General features: G+C 37.5%; 6 protein-coding genes across 9 annotated transcripts; 1 reads left to right on the top strand and 5 right to left on the bottom strand.

Annotated features, from left to right (window-relative positions):
• The first annotated feature begins 2,295 nt into the window (after positions 1-2,295).
• Positions 2,296-2,966, top strand: LOC135132253 (uncharacterized). The gene is made up of 2 exons (XM_064060279.1): positions 2,296-2,652; positions 2,716-2,966. Exons 1-2 carry the CDS (start codon positions 2,408-2,410, stop codon positions 2,915-2,917), a joined length of 447 nt encoding a protein of 148 aa, XP_063916349.1. The 5' UTR covers positions 2,296-2,407; the 3' UTR covers positions 2,918-2,966.
• Positions 2,964-4,477, bottom strand: LOC135132251 (antichymotrypsin-2-like). Of its 4 annotated transcripts, none has more exons than XM_064060277.1 (5): positions 4,183-4,477; positions 3,753-4,136; positions 3,351-3,689; positions 3,152-3,296; positions 2,964-3,094 (listed from the first exon to the last, which is right to left on the bottom strand). In XM_064060277.1, exons 1-5 carry the CDS (start codon positions 4,330-4,332, stop codon positions 2,964-2,966), a joined length of 1,149 nt encoding a protein of 382 aa, XP_063916347.1. In that variant the 5' UTR covers positions 4,333-4,477. The 4 variants fall into 4 exon arrangements, with proteins under 4 accessions (XP_063916347.1, XP_063916346.1, XP_063916345.1 ...); XM_064060276.1 differs by having other exon boundaries at positions 3,351-4,136; positions 4,183-4,354; positions 4,413-4,447; XM_064060275.1 differs by having other exon boundaries at positions 3,351-4,136.
• A 6,627-nt stretch (positions 4,478-11,104) lies between these two features.
• LOC135133229 (serine protease inhibitor 42Dd-like) lies at positions 11,105-12,536 on the bottom strand. Its single transcript, XM_064061557.1, has 4 exons — positions 12,355-12,536; positions 11,528-12,307; positions 11,333-11,483; positions 11,105-11,278 (listed from the first exon to the last, which is right to left on the bottom strand). The coding sequence occupies exons 1-4, from the start codon at positions 12,439-12,441 to the stop codon at positions 11,142-11,144; spliced, it is 1,155 nt and encodes a 384-aa protein (XP_063917627.1). The 5' UTR covers positions 12,442-12,536; the 3' UTR covers positions 11,105-11,141.
• Positions 12,537-12,575: 39 nt separating this feature from the next.
• On the bottom strand, positions 12,576-14,007 carry LOC135133228 (antichymotrypsin-2-like). Its single transcript, XM_064061556.1, has 4 exons — positions 13,847-14,007; positions 13,022-13,801; positions 12,833-12,977; positions 12,576-12,783 (listed from the first exon to the last, which is right to left on the bottom strand). Exons 1-4 carry the CDS (start codon positions 13,946-13,948, stop codon positions 12,656-12,658), a joined length of 1,155 nt encoding a protein of 384 aa, XP_063917626.1. The 5' UTR covers positions 13,949-14,007; the 3' UTR covers positions 12,576-12,655.
• Positions 14,008-14,113: 106 nt separating this feature from the next.
• Positions 14,114-15,581, bottom strand: LOC135133226 (serine protease inhibitor 3/4-like). Its single transcript, XM_064061554.1, has 3 exons — positions 15,337-15,581; positions 14,348-15,290; positions 14,114-14,297 (listed from the first exon to the last, which is right to left on the bottom strand). The coding sequence occupies exons 1-3, from the start codon at positions 15,478-15,480 to the stop codon at positions 14,173-14,175; spliced, it is 1,212 nt and encodes a 403-aa protein (XP_063917624.1). The 5' UTR covers positions 15,481-15,581; the 3' UTR covers positions 14,114-14,172.
• A 3,468-nt stretch (positions 15,582-19,049) lies between these two features.
• LOC135133227 (antichymotrypsin-2-like) lies at positions 19,050-20,584 on the bottom strand. The gene is made up of 4 exons (XM_064061555.1): positions 20,458-20,584; positions 19,630-20,412; positions 19,437-19,587; positions 19,050-19,390 (listed from the first exon to the last, which is right to left on the bottom strand). The coding sequence occupies exons 1-4, from the start codon at positions 20,560-20,562 to the stop codon at positions 19,260-19,262; spliced, it is 1,170 nt and encodes a 389-aa protein (XP_063917625.1). The 5' UTR covers positions 20,563-20,584; the 3' UTR covers positions 19,050-19,259.
• Between the last annotated feature and the right edge of the window lie 49 nt (positions 20,585-20,633).

Genomic DNA, 20,633 nt, shown 5'->3' on the forward strand with positions numbered 1-20,633 from the left:
TACTTTTAAGAATGTGAAACCTTCTCGGGGGCGCCAATTGTGTTTTCTTTTTAATGTTAAACCTTCTCGGGGGTCCCAAATGCCTTTTTTTATGCTAAACCTTCTCCGGGGTCCCAATTGTCTTTTGTAAAAATGTATAACCTTCTCAGGGTTCCCAACTGGCTTTATTAGAAATGTAGAACCTTCTCGGAAACCCCAAATGTCTTTTTAATGTTAAACCTTCTCGGGGGTCCCAAATGATATTTTTAAGAATGTGAAACCTTCTCGGGGGCGCCAGTTGTGTTTTCTTTTTAACGTTAAACCTTCTCGAGGGTCCCAAATGCCTTTTTTTTAATGTAAAATCTTCTCGGGGGTCCCAATTGTCTTTTGTAAAAATGTATAACTTTCTCAGGGTTCCCAACTGGCTTTATTAGAAATGTAAAACCTTCTCGGAAACCCCAAATGTGTTTTTAATGTTAAACCTTCTCGGGGTGCCAAATATATATATTTTTAAGAATGTGAAACCTCGGGGGCGCAAATAATTGTGTAATTGTGTTTTTTTTTATGTTAAACCTTCTCAGGGGCGCCAATTCTGTTTTTTTAAGTGAAACCTTCTCGGGGGTCCCAATTGTCTTTTGTAAAAATGTATAACCTTCTCAGGGTTCCCAATTGGCTTTATTAGAAATGTGAAACCTTCTCGGAAACCCAAAATGTCTTTTTAATGTTAAACCTTTTCGGTGGTCCCAAATGTATATTTTTAAGAATGTGAAACCTTCTCAGGGGCGCCAATTGTGATTTTTTTTTAATATTAAACCTTCTCGGGGGTCCCAATTGTCATTTTTAAAAATGTAAAACGTTCTCAGGGTTCCCAACTGGATTTTTTAGAAATGTAACGATGTGCCTAATTAGTAATTTCTTGCTGGTGTAATGATGACCGAGTCAAACACAAAAACTTTACAGAAATAAGAATTTTATTAAGCAAAGATTAGGATTACGTCGACATACCATGTGAGTTTTACTGGTTGCCTATACGTAGGACTAAAATATTGATCGTCGACCTTTCTATGGAAAACCCACATAGAAAACACAAAATACTGAGTCTTTTTTTGTTCTTTTGTCGGGCTGGTTTTTCATCTCACATACTTTACTGAACTTAAGTTTCCTACTGGTATAATTGTTGCATATTTTGAATTATGTACATATAATCTGAAGATACGATTCCATTACTGGAACTCTAAACACACCAGAAAAGTCATAATTGCAATCAACACCAAATTACTTTTCTTAACATCAACGAAATCAGGGACATCTGCGGTTATGTTATGCCTCAACAACCACAAGCTCAATTTTTGTCGAGCTTTTACACTGAGTGGATTATCAGCAAAACCAATACTCTCAATACTGAAGCACCCATACAGGAATTCGTCGGACAAATCACGAATTAAATTGTCGACCAACCAGACTCTGCTAAAAGTTAAGCCATCAAAAACCCCCACTTCTAAAACCTCGATGCAATTTTTTTCCAGATTTAGATCAACCTCCTTTGCTGGGTTCTCTCGCAAAAAATCCAACGATTTTTTCCGCAAAATTGCAACCAGATTTCTTCCCATATCAAGTTGTGCCAGGTTTGGTACTCGTGCGAAAAAATCAGTCCTCAAATTAGTGATTTTATTCACACTTAAATCAACTTCTTTTAGTTTTGGCAAATCCAAGAATGCTTCTTTTTCTATAATTTTTAAATCGTTGGCAGACATGCCTATAGTTTCAACTGAAAGGTTCCTGAATGTGTGTGTTCTAATGGTACTGATTTGTGTTCCACGGATAATAAGACTGTCTAAGCAATCCAGATCACTGTTTTCCAGAAAATGTTGTTCTATTGTTGCTGTGATGTCTCCCATGATTGTTAATTGTGTGAAGTTTGATAAATCAAACATTTTGTTGCACAGTTCTCGGTTGCTCTGTAAATCGATGCTAACGCAGTTACGTCCTTCCAAATTTCTAACAACGGTGTCCTCAATGACTTCGAAATTTTGATACGCCGTTGTAAAGAGCGAGTACGTCATTCTTATTGGTTTAACGTCGTCTTGACAGGTCTGTATTAACGTTAAATTCGACAAGACAAAAATAACGCAAACCACAATCATTTTAGTCAAGGTTTACAGCAAAGACTGGCGCACTATTAAAAGAAAACCTTGAAGAAAGTGACTTATTGAGTAAGCAATTATCATGTTGGGAAAGAAAGACAATCAATAATCTAAAATACAAAAAATTATATGGTCTTGTTGACGCCATCTACCGACACATAAAAGTCGTAACCCAGCCTTTGTTGTTTTTGCGCTATCTAGTAATTGAAGAACTTGCAACACCTGCACATTTCGTGCTAAGCGATAAGATAATTCAATCGTTGTGTAAACTCAGCCGGAACACAATGCAAAATTTCTACTTAGTTTCTCTGTTTTGTCTAATTTCGGTAAGTTTTGACTTACGGGGTGTTTTTTCTCGGTCTTGCGACCCTGATGATGAATTCGAAAACGAAACGTCGCCCGAATGGGACAGTTTTATGGACACCGTCACAGAACTGACGTTTAATAAAGTGTATGAAAAGCCTTGTCAAAACAACGTTGGTCAAAAAGTGGCAATAAATGCCAGTTCTGACATTTTGTGGGATCTGCGGTAAGTCTTGTATTTTTGAGAGGCGGCACATCCATAATTGGGTTAATAACGGTGAGATTTTAGGTTTGCGGTGTACAGCGAACGACAAAGTAAGGAAAGTGAAACGATTGAGTGGTGTTACCAACAGGAAAAGGACACGTGCAACGAAAATAGATTTAGGGAGTGTATGAAAAATGCAAGAAGTGGGATGTTAGCGGACATAACGTCAGGCTGGTGGGATGAAAGGATAGAGCAAGAACTTGAAAAATTGGCCGAAAAATGCTAATTTTGTTAGTGGTGTGTAATTTTGGCTGTCAATAAAAGATAGACGTTTATTTCCTCGGATCTAAAACTCTTCCCGCGTACAATATAATTTCGTCGGTTGAGACGTAGAACATGAAAGGGTGATCTACGATGAAGTCCTTCGGTTGGGTTTTGAAAAGAGAAGACTCGATGTGTGTGGCTACAAATGTAAAATTTACTCACACTTTTAGTAGTTTGAGAAAAAAAAAAAACTCACTGTCAGTTGTAGACGGTGTCGTCGCCCCTTCCTCGTCAATCCGAACCGCGGTCTTCTGCAAAATAAGCTCAATGCTCAATTCCCCCTTTTTTCCAGCAATTCCACTCAAGTCCGCTTGATTCGAAAAAAGCGTCTGAATCCCTCTCTACAAAACATTTAGGTTATGATTGTCGTATTGCCAACCCAAAACAACCGACACCTGCATCAGAATCTTCTTCAAATCCGTACACTTCTCCAGCTGAAACTTCGGCAACGTCAAGTTAATCAACTCCTCTTTAAACTTCATTTTACACAAAACCTTGTCCGCCTTCTCCTCCAGAGCGTGCAACCCGTCCTTGGTTAACGGCAACGCCACTATCATCGAAACCTGCCCCCCTTTGAACGGCATCTCCAAGAACTTCGTCTGAAGCGTCGCCGACTTACAATACTGGAAGTACCCTTGCACGTGCATCATCGGCACCTTCACCACATCGACACCATCCTTGAAAAAATCCTCCATCTTAGTCAACTGCTTCGAGAACTGCTTATCCCACCGCCCCTGGAAGTACAACCCGCTGACCATTACCGCCCCCACGTTGGTCCGCAGCTGCTCCGCGCTCACCACGTCCTGAATCTGGTTCCTGGTGTGCACCGCCACCCAGTCGTTCATGACTTTGGCGGCGGTTACTTTCTGCGAAAAATCTACATTATCCGCGTCGGCTTTATACTCCGCGTTAGCCAACTGCTTGAACTCCTGCTTGACCCGCAAGTTATGTCTGACGTAGATTTTGTTCACCGGGATGATTTGGAAGTCCTTGGGGCTGCGCAAGAAGTTGAGGCACTCGGTGACTCCGGCGCGGATGGTGCGGTCGTCCAGGGGGAAGTGCAACTTGGTCTGGAGCTCGAGGGCGGTTTCGCTTTTGGCGCCGGATTGGGTTAGGGCGAGGAGGAGCTGGGCGGCGAAGGGACTCATGAGGAAGTTGCTGCGTTCGTTCTTGGTTTGCTCCTGGAACATGGGGGGTGGGGAGAGGTAGGGGTTAGGGAGGGGTTACCTTGTACATATCGGCGGCCCACATTTGGTTACCCGAGCGGAAGTAGTGGTGGACGGGGATTAGGGAGGCGGATTTACTGAGGGGGAAGGAGCCGGCCGAGGTGCCGTCGAGGAGGGGGATGGAGGCGGATTCTGACACGTCAAAGGCCATTTGGTCAGTGGGTGGGCTAGAACTGCGTTTGTGACGTTAAATTTTGATTGGTACGTCGGAAGTGTGGCGGAATTTATAACCTTGTTTTGACGTTTTGACATTTTTAAGTTTTTTGTTGTCGAAATAAGTCTACACCTATTAAGAAAAAAAGGCAAAATGTAGCCCCACCCACCCGCCCTATCGCAATTGTGATGATTTTTTTTATTCGTCGTGAGCTGAGAGGGCGGAGCTTAACTGCACAATCCTTATTTCTCTACGAGAAATTAAAAACATGTTTTTGAATTTGAAAGATTAAGCCCCACCCATACCTGCCCTGATCTAAATAATAATTAAGTTTTCGTACGTTGGCAGACTTAGGGGCGGAGCCTAATTTCAAAATCCATATTTCCCTACAAAAAATTACCATTTTAAACGTGTTTTAAGTCTCTAAGAATAAAAAAAAATTATCACAATTGACAGAGGGTGGGTGGGCGGGGTTTATATGTCGTCTTTTCTTTTTCTTCTTAATATACATAGTATTTTTTGAACAACACGATAGTCAAAAACATGTTTTTAATTTCTTGTAAAGAAATAATTCTTTTCACAACATGAAACTTTAACCATGTTTTAAGTTTTGTCTTGTGAAAAGATGGTTATCTATTTTAAGAAAAAAAGGGCAAAATTGAAGCCCCGCCCACCCGCCCTATCTTAATTCTGATGATTTTTTTATTCGTCGTAAATCGAGGGGCGGAACTTAATTGTAAAATCGTTATTTTTCTGCTAGAAATTATCATGTGAAATCGTGTTATACAAAGAAAACTAAATGTATTAATAAAAAAAGAAAACCTAAAGAGAAGCCCCACCGTCTCGATCTCAATCGTGATGAATTTTCATTCGTTGGTAGACCTAAGGGCGGAGCCTAATTGCAAATCCATATTTCCTTACACAAATTTACCATTTTAAACGTGTTTTAAGTTTCTAAAATGAAAAAAATCATCACAATTGAGATAGGGTGGGTGGGCGGGGTTTATATTTTGCCTTTTTTTCTTCTTAATATACATAGTAGATATTCTTTGAACAACAATAGTCAAAAACATGTTTTTAATTTCTTGTAAAGAAATAATTATTTTGCAGTTAAGCTCCACCCTCTTGGTTCATGGTGAATAAAATGATCATTACAATTGCGATAGGGCGGGTGGGCGGGCTTATATTTTGCCTTTTTGGTTTAATGTGTGTAGACTTCTTTTCGCAACATGGAACTTTTAGATGTTATTATTATAAAAAAAATGTTTATTTACATTATTGTAGTTAAATTGTATTAGTATGAATGAAAAGTTAAAAATCTTACCATGAGGTGAACTGGATGGAATCGTTCAATTTAATTTAAATCTAAAATTCAGAAGACCACTATTATTTATTTAGTTCGTAGGTTGTTGAATTATAAAATATATGTAATTTGAAAATGGAAACTATATTCAAAAGATATTTATGTGCAAGTGATTTATTAAATATCGGAATAATTCATTAAAATCACAAAAAAAAATTGATAATTGCGTGATTTCCACTGAACTCTATAATTTGAAAGACACAAACATAAATGCACCATAGTCAGAAAAAAAATAATAGTGATAAGAGCAAATCAATACCAAAATATAGAGCTTTAGCTTAAAAATTTGTACAGTCAAAAATGCCAAGGACCATGTATAACAAAGTCTTAAAATCAAATCAAATTAATTAAATTTAAACAAACAAGACAAAAAAATTGACTGAAGCTTATTTCGACAGAAATCTCGCATATTATACATTTGAACAAATATGGCATTTCGAAACATTAAATTTAATTTTGCAAATTTTATTTTTTAATGATAACCCTATAAGTTAAAATAAAGACACTTAGAGAAGCATGCTATGGGTATATTTCAAGTGAGTTTTCAGAAACAAAATTTTGAGATAGCTCTATTTTTTGGGAAGAGGTTAAATTGTAAAACGTTGTTATACAATTGTGATTTTTTTTCCAAAGATCTGCATGTCTACAGTAATATAATCTCGACACGTATTCATAAATTTACATGTGCAGGAGTATGTTACTTTATAAAATTTAGGTAACATTTATTCGGTAAAATTTTAAACTGACAACATCATTTTGAGGGTTATAAAGGATACATTTTGATTAGCTATTTACTGTCTCTAATATCACTGTAAAAAGTTTGCAAAATTTTAGAGCATTCGGTTGTGCAATTTCAGGGTTAAGTTGAAAAATGCTATTATTCAGTTTTGATTTTTTTCCAAAAATCTGAATGTCCAAGGTAAAAACCTTCTCAACACAGATTCATAAACCACGAATGCAGAGATATCTTTTTTATAAAGTTTAAACAATATTTATTATTATTAATACAGAAATAAGGATAGAGATAAAACCTATGCATCCAAATATAACTAAAATGTAATTTACTAGTGTTAATTTTGGAAATGACGTCATCCTACTGTTGGTGGGGATGATTACACAATTTTTGGTTAGCGTTTTACCATCTACATAATATTCATAATACATAGTTTATAAATGTAACGCACTTAGACAGCAGGTGCCAAAATTAAACTATAAATTTGACATGCTACCTATTATTTTGGTGGTAAGACATAAATTCAAACACTGATAAGCATAACTTTAATTTTTTAGGCAACCACAATTGCTCTGACTAATAATGGAATATCTAAAAATTATTAATTATGTCCGTAACAATATACCTGATGTTCAAATTTTGGCGCATTTCAAAATGGAAAATTTGTATGAGGAAACATCGATTTTGCAATTAGGTTCCGCCCTATAATTGCAAAATCCATATTTCCTCGCAAAAATGTACCATTTTAACCATGTTTTAAGTTTCTTGTTGTGAAAAGATGGCTATGTATATTAAGAAAAAAAAAAAGACAAAATATAAACCCCGCCCATCTCAGTTGTGATTATATTCAAAATTAAAGCTAGATTGTGATCGAGACAAATGGGTGGGGCTTATTTTTGGCTTTTTTTACTTAATACGTATAGTTTACTTTAAACAACATAATTTCTCAGGAACATGTTTCACATAGGGATTTCTAGTAGGAAAACAAGGAGTTAGCAATTAAGCTCCGCCCCACGACTTACGATGGGGAAAAAAAAATCATCACGATTGAGATAGGGCGGGTGGGCGGGGCGTATATTATACCTTTTTTTCTTAATATATGTAGTCATCTGTGTTAAATTTTGGTTGTGAAAAGATGACTACGTATATTAAGAAAAAAAGGGCAACATATAAGCCCCACCCACCCGCCCTGTCTCAATTGTAATGATTTTTTTATTCATCGTGAGTCAAGAGGGCGGAGCTTAATTGCAAAATCCTTATTTCTCTACAAGAAATTACTTTGTAAGACATGTTTTTGAGCATAGTGTTGTCCAGAAAATACTAAGTATGTTCAAAATTAAAGCTAAATTGAGATCGAGACGGATGGGTGGGACTTATCTTTCGACTTTCTTTTTTACTTAATACATATAGTTTGCTTTAAACAACACAGTTTCTCAAAAACATGTTTCACATAGCAATTTCTCGTAGAAAAACAAGGATTTAACAATTAAGCTCCGCTTTACGAGTTACGACGGGTAAAAAAATCATTACGATTGAGATAGGAGGGGTGGGCGGGGCTTATATTTTGCCTTTTTTTTTTCTTCTTAATATACATAGTAGATATTCTTTGAACAACAATAGTCAAAAACATGTTTTTAATTTCTTGTAAAGAAATGATTATTTTGCAGTTAAGCTCCACCCTCTTGGTTCATGGTGAATAAAAAAAATCATCACAATTGAGATAGGGCGGGTGGGCGGGCTTATATTTTGTCTTTTTGGTTTAATATGTGTAGACTTCTTTTCGCAACATGAAACAAAACATGTTTGCAAAAATTTGTATGAGGAAATATCGATTTTGCAATTAGGCTCCGCCCTATAATTGCAAAATCCATATTTCCTTGCAAAAATGTACCATTTTAACCATGTTTTAAGTTTCTTGTTATGAAAAGATGGCTATGTATATTAAGAAAAAAAAGACAAAATATAAACCCCGCCCATATCAGTTGTGATTATATTCAAAATTAAAGCTAGATTGTGATCGAGACAAATGGGTGGGGCTTATTTTTGGCTTTTTTTTACTTAATACGTATAGTTTACTTTAAACAACACAATTTCTCAAGAACATGTTTCACATAGGGATTTCTAGTAGGAAAACAAGGAGTTAGCAATTAAGCTCCGCCCCACGACTTACGATGGGGGAAAAAAAATCATCACGATTGAGATAGGGCGGGTGGGCGGGGCGTATATTATACCTTTTTTTCTTAATATATGTAGTCATCTGTGTTAAATTTTGGTTGTGAAAAGATGACTACGTATATTAAGAAAAAAAGGGCAAAATATAAGCCCCACCCACCCGCCCTGTCTCAATTGTAATGATTTTTTTATTCATCGTGAGTCAAGAGGGCGGAGCTTAATTGCAAAATCCTTATTTCTCTACAAGAAATTACTTTGTAAGACATGTTTTTGAGCATAGTGTTGTCCAGAAAATACTAAGTATGTTCAAAATTAAAGCTAAATTGAGATCGAGACGGATGGGTGGGACTTATCTTTCGACTTTCTTTTTTACTTAATACATATAGTTTGCTTTAAACAACACAGTTTCTCAAAAACATGTTTCACATAGCAATTTCTCGTAGAAAAACAAGGATTTAACAATTAAGCTCCGCTTTACGAGTTACGACGGGTAAAAAAATCATTACGATTGAGATAGGAGGGGTGGGCGGGGCTTATATTTTGCCTTTTTTTTTTCTTCTTAATATACATAGTAGATATTCTTTGAACAACAATAGTCAAAAACATGTTTTTAATTTCTTGTAAAGAAATGATTATTTTGCAGTTAAGCTCCACCCTCTTGGTTCATGGTGAATAAAAAAAATCATCACAATTGAGATAGGGCGGGTGGGCGGGCTTATATTTTGTCTTTTTGGTTTAATATGTGTAGACTTCTTTTCGCAACATGAAACAAAACATGTTTGCAAAAATTTGTATGAGGAAATATCGATTTTGCAATTAGGCTCCGCCCTATAATTGCAAAATCCATATTTCCTTGCAAAAATGTACCATTTTAACCATGTTTTAAGTTTCTTGTTATGAAAAGATGGCTATGTATATTAAGAAAAAAAAGACAAAATATAAACCCCGCCCATATCAGTTGTGATTATATTCAAAATTAAAGCTAGATTGTGATCGAGACAAATGGGTGGGGCTTATTTTTGGCTTTTTTTTACTTAATACGTATAGTTTACTTTAAACAACACAATTTCTCAAGAACATGTTTCACATAGGGATTTCTAGTAGGAAAACAAGGAGTTAGCAATTAAGCTCCGCCCCACGACTTACGATGGGGGAAAAAAAATCATCACGATTGAGATAGGGCGGGTGGGCGGGGCGTATATTATACCTTTTTTTCTTAATATATGTAGTCATCTGTGTTAAATTTTGGTTGTGAAAAGATGACTACGTATATTAAGAAAAAAAGGGCAAAATATAAGCCCCACCCACCCGCCCTGTCTCAATTGTAATGATTTTTTTATTCATTGTGAGTCAAGAGGGCGGAGCTTAATTGCAAAATCCTTATTTCTCTACAAGAAATTACTTTGTAAGACATGTTTTTGAGCATAGTGTTTTTCAGAAAATACTATGTATGTTCAAAATTAAAGCTAAATTGAGATCGATACGGATGGGTGGGGCTTATCTTTCGACTTTTTTTTTACTTAATACATATAGTTTGCTTTAAACAACACAGTTCCTCAGAAACATGTACTATAGAAAAAGAAGGGTGGGCGGGGCTTATATTAAGAAAAAAAAAAACAAAATAGAGGCCCCACCCACCCACCCTGTCTCAATTGTGATGATTTTTTTTATTCGTCGTGAGCCAAGAGGGCGGAGCTTAATTGCAAAATCCTTAAATAACCATGTAAGACATGTCTTTGAGCATAGTATTGTTCCAAAAATTCTGTGTATATTCAAAATTAAAGCTAGATTATTTTTTTGGCTTTCTTTTTTACGTAATACAGTTTGCTTTAAACAGAATTTCTCAATAACAGGTTTCACATAACAATTTCTTGTAGGAAAACAAGGATTTTGCAATTAAGCTCCGCCCCACGACTTACGACAGATAAAAAAAATCATTACGATTGAGATAGGGCGGGTGGCCGGGGCTTATATTATGCCTTCTTTTTCTTAATATATGTATTCAATCTTGATTGTGAAAAGATGACTACGTATATTAAGAAAAAAAGGCAAAATATAATGTACATCTATCCAAACTGATATACGTGTCCTTGCAAAAATGTTGATGACGCCTTCGCAATTTTTTTTTTAATGTAAAAATGTAATGAGAAAAAAACATAATAGACATGCAGTCGTCTTTTTTTTAATTGTAAAACATTCTCGGGCACCCCAAATGCATATTTTTAAGATTATGAAACCTTCTCGGGGGTCCCAACTGTTTTTTTTTAAGTAAAACCTTCTCGGGGGTTCCAACTGTCTTTTTTTTTAATGTAAAACCTTCTCGGGCGTCCCAAATGTCTGTTTTTTAGGAATTTGAAACTTTCTCAGGGGTAACAACTGTCCTTTTTTTCAGAAAAGCAGTACCTATATGTTGTACTGTACTTCAAAAGCGAGGAAATTCTGTCGAAATAACTTTTGACAAATTTTTTTGAAGTAAAAGAAGTGAAAGTCAAATCCCAAAGTTCACCATGAAACACTTAGTTTATTTGTCTGTCGAATTTATGAGCTAGGGCTAGGATCCATGATCCTTCCAGCGAAACAGATAATATCTTTAATTTTAATGTAGAAGATGAAGGGATGGTCTGCGATGAACTCCACCGGAACAGACGTGTGCAAGGAACGTTCCTCAGCCTTCCCTGCAAAGACAACCCAATAAAACCCGAATTCAAAAATCGACAATAATCAGTCACCAGTAGTTTCCATCGTAGACGCCTCTACTCCCTCTTCGTCAAACTCAAAACACACCTTCTGCACAACCTTATCCACCTTTAGGTCCCCATTTCTCCTGCCCCCGATTCCCGTCAAGTTCGCCTCGTCCGAGAAAACTTTCCTAATCTGCATCTGCAATCCTCCGTCAGTACTTTCCAAACTACGCACCCAATTACCTCCTGCAGGACCGTCACCAAGTCTCTCGCATTTTCGATTTTGAACTTGGGAAGCACCACGTGAACCGACTGTTCCACGAACGCCGGTCTTCGAAACACCTCCTGCTTCTGATCCAGGAACTCCAACCCCATTCTCTCCTTCGGTAGCACCACCACGAGCACTACGTCCCTGTCTTTGAACGGTAATTCTATAAACTGCGCCTTCAAATTTCGACTTTCATGGTAATTGAAGTTATTTACTTGGTGCATCATGTACACCAACACCTCGTTCTTTCCGTTCGCATAGAACTCAAGCATCCTCGTAGAGGCCCGCTGGAATTCGTTGAGCCACCGTGCCCGAAAATGCGAAACGTTCACGAGAACAACACTGGTGTCTTTACTGAGGTCATCAGGAGCGATGGTACCGCTCATCTTACCCTTGGTCTGTTTTTCCACAAACGCGTTGATAATACTGGCGGCTTTCTGGTTCTGCTCGAAGCTTAAACTCTCCGTGTCCACTTTGTAGTCTCTGGCTGCGGTTTTCTTGAAGTCCTCGGATATGACGAATTTTTTTGTTACGTAGATTTTGTTGGCGGCGAAGAGACGACAGGTGTTCGAACTCTTCCACGATTTGATGTATTGAGAGAAAAAGATCGAGGGGTCGGACTCCTCTGGAAAGTGTAGAACGGTTCGGAGTTCAGTGGCTGTGTCTTCTTTAGCACCGGCGAGTGTTAAGGCGAGAACTAGTTGTGTGGAAAAGATGCTCAAGGCGAAGTTGTTTTTTTCGTTCTTTAGTAACTTCTGGAAAATTAAAGGTGAAGCGACGAAGATAGCTTGCAAGGAGTCACCTGGTACAAGCCAGAAGTGAAGTGCCGGTTCGACTCGATGAGTTCGCGGTTCATAGCCGAGCTCGAAGCACGACTTCGGGGGAGCATGTTCAGGTATTAGGTTCGACGTTTCCTGAAATTTTGACCCGATTAAACAATTAAACGTCAACGAAATCAGTGTTTTGTCAGAGGGAGAGGTTAGGATGACGATATGTCTATTTTCGACGGAAAGCAGGCATTGATTATTATTTCATACTATGATTTATTAAAAGAGAGAAGTTAAAGAACAACTACACAACATATTCTAAGTTAAGCAAGCAGACTACTGACTCGGATCCAACACTCGTCCAGCAAAGAGTACCACATTATTCATCCAGATATAAAACACGAAGGGGTGATCTGCCACAAAATCCGTAGGAGTGTCTTGATCAAGCGAAGCCCAGGTAGCATCTACAAGAAATTTTAACTAAAAGAAACGCAGCGTTGGCCCATTATCTACCCAGCAATGTAGTAGCAGCAGCTTCTATCCCATTCTCATCAACATTAAAGAAAGACTTCTGCAAAACTTCGTCTACGTGGAGACCACCTTGGTCTACAATGCCACTCAGATCAGCGTCTTCGCTAAACAGCTTAGTAACCCCTAACTGTAAAAAAACTAAGAAACCCATCTCAAAAACCAAATTTATACCTTTTTAAGAATTTCCGTAAAGTCGATGTCGTTCTTAACCATGAATTTTGGCAAATACAAGTTCACTTTCTGCTCCACAAAGTCTCTTTTCGTGAAAACTTCATGAGCCCGTTGTTCCAATAAATCCAGACCGTCTTTATCATCCGGAAGACCAATTATGAAGAAACAGAGACACTCTTGGATAGGCATGGCCAGGAACGTGGCTTTGAGCACGTCGCTTTTAGCAATATAGTACCTATGGTTTTTATCGAACATGGTATCGACTTGCACCACATCAGAAGGCGTCTTGTAAAAGTCCCTCTTCTTCGTCTTAGTTTTATCAAATTTGTTTGTCCATGAGCCTTTGAAATACAACGAGTTTACCAAAACCGCTGCAGTACTACTAAATAGACTCGACGATTTAGCTAAATCCCCGATTTTGTGACTAGTATGACCCTCAATCCACTTATTAATAGTGTCAGCAGCTTCTTCATTCCGCGAGAAGTCCACATTTTCAACCCCAATTCCGAAAAAGTCTCTGGCGGTTTGTTGAAAGTCGACGTTAAGTTTGAAGTCTTCGTTGACGTAGATTCTATTGGCACTGAAGACCGATTTGCTTTCGTTGAAGAGTTCGTGGTATGTTTGGATCGCTGTTAATGTCGTTTGGTCGTGTGGTAGGTGAAGAACTTGTTTTAGTTCTTCCGCGGTTTCCCCTTTGGCGCCGGATTGTGCAAGAGCTAGAACCGCTGAAGCGGAAAAGGGACTCACGACGGTGTTTCCGGTTTCTAGTTGTATTTGCTCCTAAGTGGTTTGTGTTAAAAAATGTTTGTAATGAATAATACTTACGGTGTAGATGTCAGCAGCGAAGAGATTGGTAGCTGTGGAGAAGTCTTCCACAGGTGTGGCAACTGCGGTTACTAAAATAAGAGCGACGAGAGGAACGTACATGGTGGCATCGACAACGAAAGTGATGCTATGCTTTTATAATAATAGTTTAAATTTAAACAGGATAATAATTATTATTGCAGTGTGTGAGTCTGATAATTGCGTAAATTGGAGGTCAGCGCAAGGCTAAACCCGGCGGGGATTTTTCGGAGTGTCAATGCTCGCAAATCATGCGCTTACCCAACATTGGGTAATCTTATTTTTATTTTTTATGTCATTTTACATTTTTAGTGACTTGGAGACAACACTCGACCAGCGAATAAAATCACATCGTTGGTTTTAACGTAGAAGATGAAGGGGTGGTCGACGTTGAAAGTTTTAGTGGCTCGAGGAGGTCCCGACATGAAGAACCCTACAATTTTTTTTAACTAAAAAAAAAAACGATTAAAAAAGCGTGCTTACATAAGTTGGTAGCGGCAGCAGCTTCCACTCCATCCTGATTCACGTTAATGTACGTCTTCTGCAGCACCCCGCCAACAGCTAGCTCTCCTTTATTTCCAGCAATTCCGCTGAAGTCCGCTTGACCCAAGTTAAATGCTTTCCTCACACCCAACTTTTGCAAAATTTTCTTAAAATCGATTTTACTTTCAACTTTGAACAAAGGCATGATAACGTCGACGATCTCACTTTTGAATGGTTGTGCCTTAAAAACTTTTTCTGCTTGTTTTTCGACGTCTGCAAGCCCTTGCTTGTCAGTGGGAAGCACTAGGACCATATGTGCGTCTCCTCCTTGGAACGGTAGTTCTAAAAACGTAGCCCCTACTTCTGTATTTTCGTAGTAGTTTAGTCTTGCTCCGTGTTTCATCATCGTGTCTACTTTAACCACTTCCGTCGCACTCTTATGGAAGTCTCTTTTCAAACTTGGAAATTTGTGAAAGTCCCTGTCGGTCCAGTTGGCTTGAAAATACAAAGCGTTTATCATCATGGCGGGTATGCCAGAATTCAAAAGACTACAATCCACCAAGTCTTTGATTTTGTGGTTGGTTTGATCTTCCACCCATCCATTGATAGTTTTTGCAGCTTGCTCGCTCTCCCCGAAGTCAATATTTTCAATTTCGGACGAAAACACACCCGTCGCAAGAGTTTTGAAGTCGTTTTTGATGACAAAATTTTTGGCGACGTAGATCTTGTTGGCAGTGTGAAGCGAATAACTTTCTTTGTTGTTAAAAGTTTGAAGGAGTTCTTTGAAGGAGGTTTTAGTTTCTTCTGCATTGTTTGGCAGGTGTAGGCTGCTACGAATTTCTTCGGCTGTTTCACCGTTGGCACCTGATTGAGCTAAAGCAAGAACGACTTCTGCGGAAAACGGACTTATTAAGAGGTTTTCGTTTCCATCTTTACTGGCTTCCTACGAATTTGAATTGTGATGAGGTTATGATTTGGAGTAAACTTACTTTGTATATGGAAGCGGTGAATAAGTTGTTGCTTGTGACGAGTTGTGGGGTTATTCCTGTGACGTAAGACACAGTTAGAGCCAGCAGGATGAACGTCTTCATCGTTCGAAAGTTGAGACGAGAATAAGTCGGTAAACAGGTCATGGGGAAATTTTATGATCACGAAGGTCAAGACGGTGCAATTATTTAGATAAGCTTGATACAGAGAAAGTGAAATGATTCTAGAAACTTTGGTTAGTTTTTGTTCACAAGATAATGTTATCTGTTGTTGGCTACAGAATTCAGAAGAAGTAAAAAACAACATAATAAAAGTGTTTATTGTTTGGGTTCTACAACTCTTCCAGCGAAAAGCACCACATCGTTAATTTTAATATAGAAGATAAATGGTCGATCGACGGTGAAGTCCTTGGGAGGGTCACGGATGAAAGCAGAACCAAGAAATGGCACTGAAATCACTAATAAATAACCACGAAAATTAACAAAAAGACAATATCTTATAAACTTCCATAGCAGCTGCAGCTTCTACTCCACCAACTGTTAAGTCACCTTTATTACCAGCAATTCCGCTTAAATCAGCCTCACCCGTGAACATTTTAGACACCCCGAGCTACAAAAACACGTTAGAACATACATTTCTCTATTTGTGGTTTCCTTTGACGAAGTCCTGAATTGGAGTACCATACGTGATGGAAAAGAGTAAGGTGGTAACGAGAAGAATCTTCATGGTCAATGCAAGTTCGGTCGCTTGGAGACTGTATTATTAATTTTTTGAGCCTGTTTATATCTAAACATTGCTTATTAGAGGTCAAGTGTTAGGTGATATAAGACAGTGGGGCAGATATTGTTTGTTCTAATTAACAAATTTAAAGGAATCTGATGTTTTGTTGCTGGATGAATTGAAAAAATCGTTTGAGTAGCTTCTTTGATGAATTCTTCTAGCTCTTCTTGTGTGTCAATGTTAGTTACGCAATTGTCAACGTAAAAGGAGTTCCTCAACTTCAAAATGGTATCTTCTGGTGAATTTACTCGTTTATCTTCTAGTAAAGTGTTCAGGTGATGTTTGATAACTGCATTCAATAAGAAGGGACTGCATGTGACGCCATATACTACGTTGACATGTCGTTATACCCTAAGCCCTTTATCTTTGTCATACCACAAAAATCTTAAAAAATTTCAATCGTATGGATGAAGACTGATTTGTAGAAATTAATTTCTTGTATCAAAAATGACACCAATTGTGATCCCGTGTCAATAATTGCTATTACTGGATTGCTGTTCTACATTTGACAGCTATATGTCCAAATTTAAGGCAGGCATGACAACGTCCTTTTTCCGACAGGATTTTCTTCAGTTCAGTAAGAAATTTCTTATTAGCTTTTGGGCAGTCGGAGTTGTAGTGTGTTTCGTGGCAAAATAGGCATCGCATAATAGTCGTATTTTTCGTCAACAATCCTGTAGCTGTAGGAACTTTTTTGGAGAATTTTAGCGTCGAAATTTGTCTCCAAAACTAGAGCTACTCGTTCTTCGCTTTCAACTTCTTTGCGCAAAAAACTCATCGTTCTGGACGCACCTTTGAACTATTCTCATCCATAAAACATGTTGATCTTTCCCAAATTTTTAGCAAATCTTCATCAAGGCATGATTCTTACCCTGTCTTTTCTTTAATAGTATGTAATTTGCCAAAATCACTCTTATCCTAGCAGCTACTAGCCCCGCCAACCCACCCTCTCTTTTCTTGTCAAAATCAGTTTTATCTTAGCAAGAAGAGATGACTAACTTTTACAAAAAATGATCAAAATTTGGAAACATTACGAGCCTACAAGAAAATATCTAGCTAATTTTCGAACATGCTTGAAAAATGGTCAAAAATGTCAAAATCAGTCATATCTTATATAATACTGGCCCCGCCCACCCTCCCTCTGTTTTCTTGGAAGGTATGTCATTTGCCAAAAACAGTCTTATCTAATCAAGATAACAATAGAAATTTTCGAAGAAACGAAGCCTAAAATGACTTCTAGATGTCGAAATCTACAAGAAAATGGCTTGCTAATTTTCGAAAATGGTTGAAAAATGGTCAAAAATGTCAGAATCAGTCATATCTTATAAAATACTTGCCCCCCCCCCCCCCCACCCACCCTCTGTTTTCTTGGAAGATATGTCATTTGCCAAAAACAGTCTTATCTAATCAAGATAACGATAGAAATTTTCGAAGAAACGAAGCCTAAAATGACTTCTAGATGTCGAAATCTACAAGAAAATGTCTAGCTAATTTTCAAAAATGGTTGAAAAATTGTCAAAAATGTCAGAATCAGTCATATCTTATAAATACTAGCCTCACCCACCCACCCTCTGTTTTCTTGGAAGATATGTCATTTGCCAAAAACAGTCTTATCTAATCAAGATAACGATAGAAATTTTCGAAGAAACGAAGCCTAAAATGACTTCTAGATGTCGAAATCTACAAGAAAATGGCTAGCTAATTTTCGAAAATGGTTGAAAAATGGTCAAAAATGTCAGAATCAGTCATATCTTATAAAATACTGAGAGAAATTTTGAACATCTTTTCTATAGTGTCTAGTTGGTTATCCTTTAATGGATTTTTCTTTTGTTAATTTATTAATGACACCTTGTTTTATTAATAATAATGCACAACGATTAATGATGGTTATTGTAAAGTTGTAAAACTTCACGTACGTAGACTTCTATCTGTAGATCTTGTCTTCCAAAACGTCTTGTGAAACATTCAATAACTTTGAGGTAGTTTTCAACAAATTGGCGTGCTCGTGATTTAGGAGTCGTTGCTTGTATCAAAAGTTGTAATTTCTCTTCATTAGGAAGCGCCTGATCTTCGCGAATTCTTCTAAACTGACTCCAAAATGACAACCAGTTGCGAATGTAAACACCAAATTTTCTAAATTCTATCTGAGGGTACTGAGGCATGTCAGATCTAACCAACTAATATTTTGCATTTGCTGTGCGAGCACTTGTAAGTATATTGCTTCTTACTGGATTTTCTTTAGTGAGAAGTTTATTCATTGTATCGAAAATCTTGATAAATGAGGTTCTGTGCAGATCCAGGGTTCTTATGATCTTCTTCATGTTTTGAATATTGTCACAAGGGCTCTATCAAAAGGAAAAAGGCTATTCCCCGGGGCCTCCAAATGTTATGAATACGTAATGACAATCTGTTATTACAGTATTCCACTAGTAGAGTCTTTTGATTGTGAAGACAAACTCCGGATAATATAAAAACAAACCTATTAAATAAACAACAGATATAATTGGTCATAGTAATCTCGGCATTTCTTCCAGAGGCTATCTCATTAGCCAAAATCAGTCTTATCTTAGCAGCTACTAGCCCCGCCCACCCACCCTCTCTTTTCTTAGAGGGTATGTCATTGCCAAAATCAGTTTTATCTTAGCAAGTAGTGATGACTAACTTTTACAAAAAATGATCAAAATTTGGAAACATTACGAGCCTACTTATTTGCACAAGGCCGGAATTTTGAACATCTTCTCTCTAGTGTTTAGTTGGTTATGCTTTAATGGATTTTTCTTATGTGGGTTTTGTTTTTCTTTATAATTTATAATTTATAAATGTCATATTAAACGTTTATTTTTGGTTAATTTATTAATGAAAAATAACAGCTTGTTTTATTAATAATAATAATGCATAACGATTAATGATGGTCATTGTCCTAAAAAAAATAAAAGGTGGATTTCAGTCATCACTATCGTTACTAGGAAATTTCGTAATATACCTACATCATACAGAATTTTTTTTATTATTTTTTTGGGACTGTCGAACCCCCCTATACAACGTACTGAGGAGTTAATCCGCCATTTAAATCTATTAAACGAGTATTGATTGTGGTTACTATATGTTTAAAACGTCCATTTTGTGATAAAACTCTATATTTCCGTCAGTTTCCATGACTTGGAGACAAAATTCTTCCAGCAAATAAAATCACATCATTGACTTTGATGTAGAAGATGAAAGGATGATCAACGTTGAAAAATTTAGCAGAAGTAGGGTTGGCCGAGGTGACATCCGCTGTAAAATAAGTTTAGACAACAACCAACTAAACACATGCGCTTACATGTTATTGTGGCGGCAGCGGCTTCCACTCCATCTTGATTCACGTTGATGTACGTCTTCTGGAGTACCCCGTCAATAGCTAGATCTCCCTTATTTCCAGCAATTCCACTGAAGTCCGCTTGGGCCAAGTCGAAGGCTTTCTTCACACCTAACTGCGCAAAATTACTAAATTCGAAAAATTCACAAGTACTCACCTTTTGCAAGATTTTCTTAAAATCGATTTTTCTTTCAATTTTAAACAAAGGCATGGTCACTTCGACAAACTCACTTCTGAATTGTTGTGCCTTGAAGACTTTTTCTGCTTGTTTTTCGACGTCTGCAAGCCCTTGCTTGTCAATGGGAAGCACTAAGACCATATCTGCATTTCCTCCTTGGAACGGTAGTTCTAAAAACGTAGCCCCTATTTCTGTATTTTCGTAGTAGTTTAGTGTTGCTTGTTTCGTCATCATGTCCACCTTAACCACATCTGTTGCAGTCTTGTAGAAGTCTTTTATCAAAATTGGAAATTCGTGAAAGCCTTCCCAGTTCGCTTGAAAATACAAAGCATTTACCATAATGGCGAGTGTGCTAGAACTCAGACCTCTAGGATCAACCAAGTCTTTGATTTTGTGGTTAGTTTGACCTTCCACCCATTCATTGATAGTCTTCGCAGCTTGTACGCTCTGCCCGAAATCAATATTTTCAATATCTGAGAAAAACACGTCCGTTGCAAGTGTCTTGAAGTCGTTTTTGATGTTAAAATTTTTTGCGACGTAGATCTTGTTGGCAGCGTGAAGAGAATAATTTTTTTTGTTGTTAAAAGTTTGAAGGAGTTCTTTGAAGGAGGTTTTAATTTCTGTTGCATTGTTTGGAAGGTGTAGGCTGCTACGAATTTCTTCGGCTGTTTCACCTTTGGCACCTGATTGGGCTAAAGCTAGAACTACTTCTGCGGAGAGTGGGCTTATTAAGAGGTTTTCGGTTATATCTTCAATGGCTTCCTACGAATCTGAATTGTGATAAGGTTATGATTTGGGTAAACTTACTTTGTATATGGAAGCGGTGAATAAGTTGGTACTTGTGACGAACTGTGGAGTTATGCCTGTGACGTAAGACACAGTTAGAGTCAGCAAAAGTGTGCGAGTGATCATCGTTACAAAGCTTAAGCAACAATAAGTGGTTAAATAAGCTGGTCAGGTCGAGAGGATGCAAGTATTTATAT

The sequence above is a fragment of the Zophobas morio genome, unplaced genomic scaffold, assembly GCF_036711695.1.
Source record: "Zophobas morio isolate AGI-343-1 ecotype UQ-CSIRO unplaced genomic scaffold, CSIRO_AGI_Zmor_V1 ptg000021l, whole genome shotgun sequence".
NCBI classification, from domain to species: domain Eukaryota; kingdom Metazoa; phylum Arthropoda; class Insecta; order Coleoptera; family Tenebrionidae; genus Zophobas; species Zophobas morio.

Excerpts from the sequence above, each read along its gene's own strand:
- LOC135132253 (XM_064060279.1), top strand. The coding sequence starts at position 2,408 with ATGCAAAATTTCTACTTAGTTTCTCTGTTTTGTCTAATTTCGGTAAGT. Across the intron at positions 2,653-2,715 it reads GACATTTTGTGGGATCTGCG|GTTTGCGGTGTACAGCGAAC; the intron begins GTAAGTCTTGTA and ends GTGAGATTTTAG.
- LOC135132251 (XM_064060275.1), bottom strand. The coding sequence starts at position 4,332 with ATGGCCTTTGACGTGTCAGAATCCGCCTCCATCCCCCTCCTCGACGGC. Across the intron at positions 4,137-4,182 it reads GGGCCGCCGATATGTACAAG|GAGCAAACCAAGAACGAACG; the intron begins GTAACCCCTCCC and ends CCCATGTTCCAG. Across the intron at positions 3,297-3,350 it reads TGAAGAAGATTCTGATGCAG|AGAGGGATTCAGACGCTTTT; the intron begins GTGTCGGTTGTT and ends AATGTTTTGTAG.
- LOC135133229 (XM_064061557.1), bottom strand. The coding sequence starts at position 12,441 with ATGCTCCCCCGAAGTCGTGCTTCGAGCTCGGCTATGAACCGCGAACTC. Across the intron at positions 12,308-12,354 it reads TCACTTCTGGCTTGTACCAG|AAGTTACTAAAGAACGAAAA; the intron begins GTGACTCCTTGC and ends TTAATTTTCCAG. Across the intron at positions 11,279-11,332 it reads GTCTACGATGGAAACTACTG|GGAAGGCTGAGGAACGTTCC; the intron begins GTGACTGATTAT and ends TTGTCTTTGCAG.
- LOC135133228 (XM_064061556.1), bottom strand. The coding sequence starts at position 13,948 with ATGTACGTTCCTCTCGTCGCTCTTATTTTAGTAACCGCAGTTGCCACA. Across the intron at positions 12,978-13,021 it reads TTACGGAAATTCTTAAAAAG|TTAGGGGTTACTAAGCTGTT; the intron begins GTATAAATTTGG and ends GTTTTTTTACAG. Across the intron at positions 12,784-12,832 it reads TGCTGCTACTACATTGCTGG|ATGCTACCTGGGCTTCGCTT; the intron begins GTAGATAATGGG and ends AATTTCTTGTAG.
- LOC135133226 (XM_064061554.1), bottom strand. The coding sequence starts at position 15,480 with ATGACCTGTTTACCGACTTATTCTCGTCTCAACTTTCGAACGATGAAG. Across the intron at positions 15,291-15,336 it reads TCACCGCTTCCATATACAAA|GAAGCCAGTAAAGATGGAAA; the intron begins GTAAGTTTACTC and ends TCAAATTCGTAG. Across the intron at positions 14,298-14,347 it reads TGCTGCCGCTACCAACTTAT|GGTTCTTCATGTCGGGACCT; the intron begins GTAAGCACGCTT and ends AAAAAATTGTAG.
- LOC135133227 (XM_064061555.1), bottom strand. The coding sequence starts at position 20,562 with ATGATCACTCGCACACTTTTGCTGACTCTAACTGTGTCTTACGTCACA. Across the intron at positions 20,413-20,457 it reads TCACCGCTTCCATATACAAA|GAAGCCATTGAAGATATAAC; the intron begins GTAAGTTTACCC and ends TCAGATTCGTAG. Across the intron at positions 19,391-19,436 it reads CGCTGCCGCCACAATAACAT|CGGATGTCACCTCGGCCAAC; the intron begins GTAAGCGCATGT and ends CTTATTTTACAG.